This window comes from Erpetoichthys calabaricus, chromosome 5, assembly GCF_900747795.2.
Source record: "Erpetoichthys calabaricus chromosome 5, fErpCal1.3, whole genome shotgun sequence".
NCBI lineage: Eukaryota > Metazoa > Chordata > Cladistia > Polypteriformes > Polypteridae > Erpetoichthys > Erpetoichthys calabaricus.
The window spans coordinates 150,673,172-150,678,359 of record NC_041398.2 but is presented as its reverse complement, the minus strand read 5'-3'; the positions used below and the strand labels follow the sequence as shown (position 1 = coordinate 150,678,359).

Below are 5,188 nucleotides of genomic sequence, written 5' to 3'. Positions count from 1 at the left end.
GTTAATTGTACACTTACAAAATAACCACATATTATTCTCAGTCCCTACATTATATAATATATATGAAATATACTTAGAATTGAGACCTTTTAGAGACCTTTTATATTGATAATATTGATACTAATGGTAATAATGTTTAATAACATCTTGATTTACATGCATCACACAAATTTGTTCAAAAACAACCCTTCAACAATACACTTATGTGCAACATTAGGATTTTCCAAAAAAGAAACCTGACTGACTTTTCTGATCCTTCCCAACAATACTTACAGTAGAGTCCCGCTAATCCGAACCCCGCTAATCTGAAAATCCGCCTAATCCGAACAAGACTAGGGAAAAAAAAGTAAAGAAAACAAGTTTTTTCAAGTTATGTCGTACGTTTAATGTACATTTAAGAAACTTGTAATTTTTCAATTTCGCTGTCAAACTAAAAATCCAAAACACAGCCTTACTTAAAATTGAAACAAGTTCGAATTTAGTCACATATGTAGAATCCATGTTCTGTACAGCATTTACACAAAACGTAAAAAGCAAACCATTATCTAAGAGATAAAGTCAGTGATCTCCTTCTGACGCAACGAACTAAAACGGCTTGAAGAAGCAATGTTTCGCCAACGCCGCATAAACATAACATCTGTTGGGGTTGCATCGGCATGTTGCTCAACGTAGCGCAAAGCGAGATCAAGGGCACTGGCTGTGGCAGTGTGTGGAACAACATCAGTCGGCGCGTCCCCTTCCTCCTCACTGTCGTCTGCGTCGAGATCAGCTGACGTTCCCTGCATAGCTGCCACAATGTCCTCATCTGTGTATTCTTCATGGCCAGAGTCGTCAACGGCCGTCCACTCTTCCACGCACTCTTCTTCTGCATTTTCACAACCTGGCATTCTTTTCACCAATTGAAGAAGTTCGCAATTTTCTTTTGTCGGGGGGAAAACTGTTTGGACAAACTCTAGCTCAGGCCAGAGATTTTTCCAAGACTTCTGTAAGGATTTCTTGCATGTGTTTTCCCAAGCTTCAGCAACCCAGTAAATAACATCTTTGATGTTCATTTTCATGAGTTTATCCAAAATTGTTAGCTCTTCATTATCTTCAAGTAGGCTACGAAGAAGCATTTTTCTATAATTCTGTTTCAAAGCCTGCAAAACCCCTTGGTCCATTGGCTGCAAAATTGATGTGACATTTGGTGGGAGAAAAATAGCCTTGATATCATCGCAAACAAGTTGCATTTCTTCTGGATGTGACTGAGCATTGTCTATAAGTAACAAAGCACGAGGAGGCAATCCATTTTCTTTGTTAAACGCTTTTACTTTTGGCACAAATTGCTTGTCAAACCATTCTTTGAACAAGGAACGATCCATCCAAGCTTTCTTTTGATTTCTGTAAAAAACAGGGAGAGAGTTCATGTTCATGTTCTTAAAACAGCGTGGTTTTGCCGATTTGCCGATAACCATCAGTGGAAGCTTATTTGTGGCAGAAGCATTGCTGCAGGCCAACACAGTTAGGCGCTGTTTATCCATTTTAAACCCTGGTGCAGATCGTTCCTCTTGTGATGCAAGACTTTTGGTAGGCAATGCTTTAAAGTTAAGTCCTGTCTCATCTGCGTTGTAAACTTGCTGGGGCGAGTAGGAAGAAATGATGCATTTGAACTCCTCAAGGTATTCAACAGCTGCTTCGTTGTCCGCTGACAATTTCTCCCCAGTTATTGTAAGCTGCCTGATTCCGTGTCTTTTCTTCCATCGGTCTAAGAAACCACAACTAGCCGTAAATGATACGTCACCGTCCATGAGCTTGTTCAATTGAAGCACCTTTTCTTGAATTAGAGGGCCAGTGATAGGGATTCCTTTCTGTCTTTCTTGTGTAAACCATAAGAAAAGTGCTTCGTCCAATTTTTCGTAAGAAGACACTGTCGTCTTGCTACGTTTTTCAATCGTTTTTTCACTTGTGGTAGTGCAAAACTGCTCAATTTTACCTCTGTTCTTTTTCCAATCAGAAATTGTTGCTTTCCCGACACCAAATTCCTTCGATAACTGAGTGGCACTTTCACCTTTGTGAAGTCTTTTCAACACTTCCAGTTTTTCTTTTAATGTACACGACTTATGTTTACGTTTGCTTGCCATGATGATTAACAGCAGGGACAAGCACAGAATGTAAAGAAACCACACTACACACCGCTCACAAGGACTCACAAAACACAGGGCAAGTGCGCGCACACGAACAATAACATTGCACAAAACACATCACTCAGCAGTAGCAGGTGGCACACTGACTCAGTGACTCATAGTTTGGGAACGGAAATCAAGAGGAATGCGTAGTTCTAGGCGGGGGGTCTAGGTCACTGCCCTTCCGCTACTACTCACCTACCGCTCGTCATATCGATTTTACCTCCGATCACAGTCACACTACAGTGCAGTTTAAATTGCAGTGTACTAGAATACGTAATTTCTTACCTTTAATTCTTGACACATCAGACGCTTAATACGCCTCATAAAGTCAATATATGGCATTATATGACAAAACTCCGCCTAATCCGAATTTTCGCTAATCCGAACAGGGTTCGGTCCCAATTAGTTCGGATTAGCGGGACTCTACTGTATTATATTTTTTACTTTTAATTGTGATACAGACACATAATTATCTTAAAATTATACCAGTGCTTTAAAAGCAAACACTTTCAGAGAATATTAACAAAATGATAATTCAATAAGATTTTCAGATAATACATGAACATTGAAAGTTGAATTTAGATAAAATTTTCTATACACAGCCTGTTCACTAATGTTTTTCACTTTAATTTTCCTATTACAAATGCACCCTGAACAAGCTCATATTTGGAGAAACATTTTCAAGCACCCAAGCTCTCTAAAAATAAAATGTTTGGATTCACAATAAACCATTTAAACACCCTATTATATGCTGCTGCATAATGGTCATTTTAAGGTATTTCCTGTGTCACCTATTCAGTCTGTCCCTATGGCTTCAGAAAGTACCACTGCAGTGGAAAATATCATGTATTGTTCATTTTCCAAAGAAGAAAGATACATCTTCAACAAATGTCTACAGACCAGTGGTACTTACATCTCACATCATGAAGACCTTTGAGAGCCTACTATATGAGTCTTCTTGCGAAAGACCACTTAGACCCACTGCAATTTTCCTATTGGACATTCATTGGAGTGGAGGATGCAATTATCTATCTGCTCCACTTCTTCATATGTATTCTTGCCTGTGCAAAGCTGTCAGAACTGTGAGGATTATGTTTTTTGATTTCTCCAGTGCCTTCAGTACTATCCAGCCATCTAAGGTTAAGTGGTAAACTCAGATATGCAGGTGGATAAACCTATGATGTCATGAATAATGGATTATCATTTAGGTGATGACCTTGGGTTGGGGACGACCATCTACAGATGGATTTTCTCTTTCCTCACAAACAGGCCCCAGGGGGTGAGAGTCGGCAAACACCCGCCCTCATCACTCATTTTAAACACAGGAGTGCCGCAGGGCTGTGTGCTTAGCCCCATCTTGTATTCCTTGTTCATCCACGACTGTGTTGCAAAACACAGCACAAACACCATCATCAAGTTTGCAGACGACACAACCATCATAGGCCTTATCACTGACAACGATGAGACGGCCTACAGAGAGGAGGTGCTGGCATTGAGTAATTGGTGCCTGGATAACAACTTGTCTCTTAACGTCAGCAAAACCAAGGAGATGATCGTGGACTATCGGAAACAGCAAGGCAGAGAACACCAGGCCATCTACATCAGCGGCATAGAAGTTGAAAGGGTTAACAGCTTCAAGTTCCTCGGAGTAAACATCACCGAGGATCTCTCGTGGATCCTTCACATAGACACAGTGGTTAAGAAAGCTCGCCAGCGGCTCTACTTCCTGAAGAGGCTGAGGAAGTTTGGCATGAATGCCAACATCACCTCAAACTTTTACAGGAGTGTGGTCTAGAGTCTGCTGACGGGCTGCATCACCGTCTGGTATGGGAGCTGCTCTGCCAGCAGCCGGAAATCACTACAGAGAGTTGTGAAGGCAGCAGAGCACATCACGGGCAAGAGTCTCCCTGCCATTGAAGACATTTACCTCCATCAGAGCTTGCGTAAGACAAGCGGCATCATAAAGGACCACAGCCATCCATCACACCAGCTGTTCTCCTTGTTACCATCTGGCAGACGATGCAGGAGTCTGGCTGCTCGGACACAAGACTTAAGAACAGTTTTTACCACCAGGCCATTCGACTCCTCAACAGCAACACCTGAACACTTACGTACACTTATATTACACCTACATTGCATTACATCTATATTCAGAGCCGGCCTTAGGGCGAAGCGAACAAAGCGACTGCTTCGGGCCCACAGCTGGAGGGGGCCCACTGTGCCCTCGGTATCAGTTTGCTTCGGGCCCGAAATTGTCTAGGGCCGACTCTGCTACATTGCACTACTCACACACAAACTGTACCTGCACACACTCTGAATACTGACTGGAACATGCATCTGCACTTTATGGAATATGCATCTGTACTTATAAAACATTATCTGTGCAATAACTGCCATTTGTACTTGCTGCTCATTCAACTCATATTGCTCTATAACTTCTTTTAAAACGTACACATTTTATTTTATATGGCTTGTCTATTTTTAACTTATAATTTTTTTAAAATTATTTTTTAGCTTTATTGGATCTAGGCTGAGTGACTTGTTTATCTCGTCATACACATTTCATTGTATGTTGACCCTGTGTTAACCTATATATGACAAATAAACCTAAACCTAAACCTAGGCATGCCAGTATGTGAAACTCAAGGACTGTGTTTCTGATATGGATGTAAGCAACACCGGAGCACTAGAAAGAACAGTCCTGTCTCATTTTCTCTTTATTCTGCACATCTCAGACTATAAAAATAACACCAGGTCACATCATTTGCAGAAACTGTCAGATGATTCTGCACTTTTGGGAGTGTAGGAGTTAGGTGGAGAATTTTGTTTCTTGGTGGAAAGACAATTTTCTGCATCTTAACATCAGCAAAACCAAAGAGATGGTTATTGATTTTCACTGCACTAAAGAGCCTGTGTGTCCAGTCATTCATTGTTCAGGGAGTGGGTGTAGAGGTGGTCCACTCCTACAAGAAGTTGGGGGTCCACATTAATGATAGGTTGGACTGGTCTCAGAACACAGAGGA

At 41.2% G+C, this 5,188-nt stretch overlaps 1 protein-coding gene across 1 annotated transcript; it reads right to left on the bottom strand.

Annotated features, from left to right (window-relative positions):
- Positions 1-545: 545 nt before the first annotated feature.
- On the bottom strand, positions 546-2,120 carry LOC127528007 (jerky protein homolog-like). Its single transcript, XM_051928551.1, has one exon. The coding sequence runs from the start codon at positions 2,118-2,120 to the stop codon at positions 546-548; it is 1,575 nt and encodes a 524-aa protein (XP_051784511.1).
- Positions 2,121-5,188: the final 3,068 nt, after the last annotated feature.

Bases quoted from the DNA above. Each gene is read 5' to 3' on its own strand.
- LOC127528007 (XM_051928551.1), bottom strand. From the start codon at position 2,120: ATGGCAAGCAAACGTAAACATAAGTCGTGTACATTAAAAGAAAAACTG.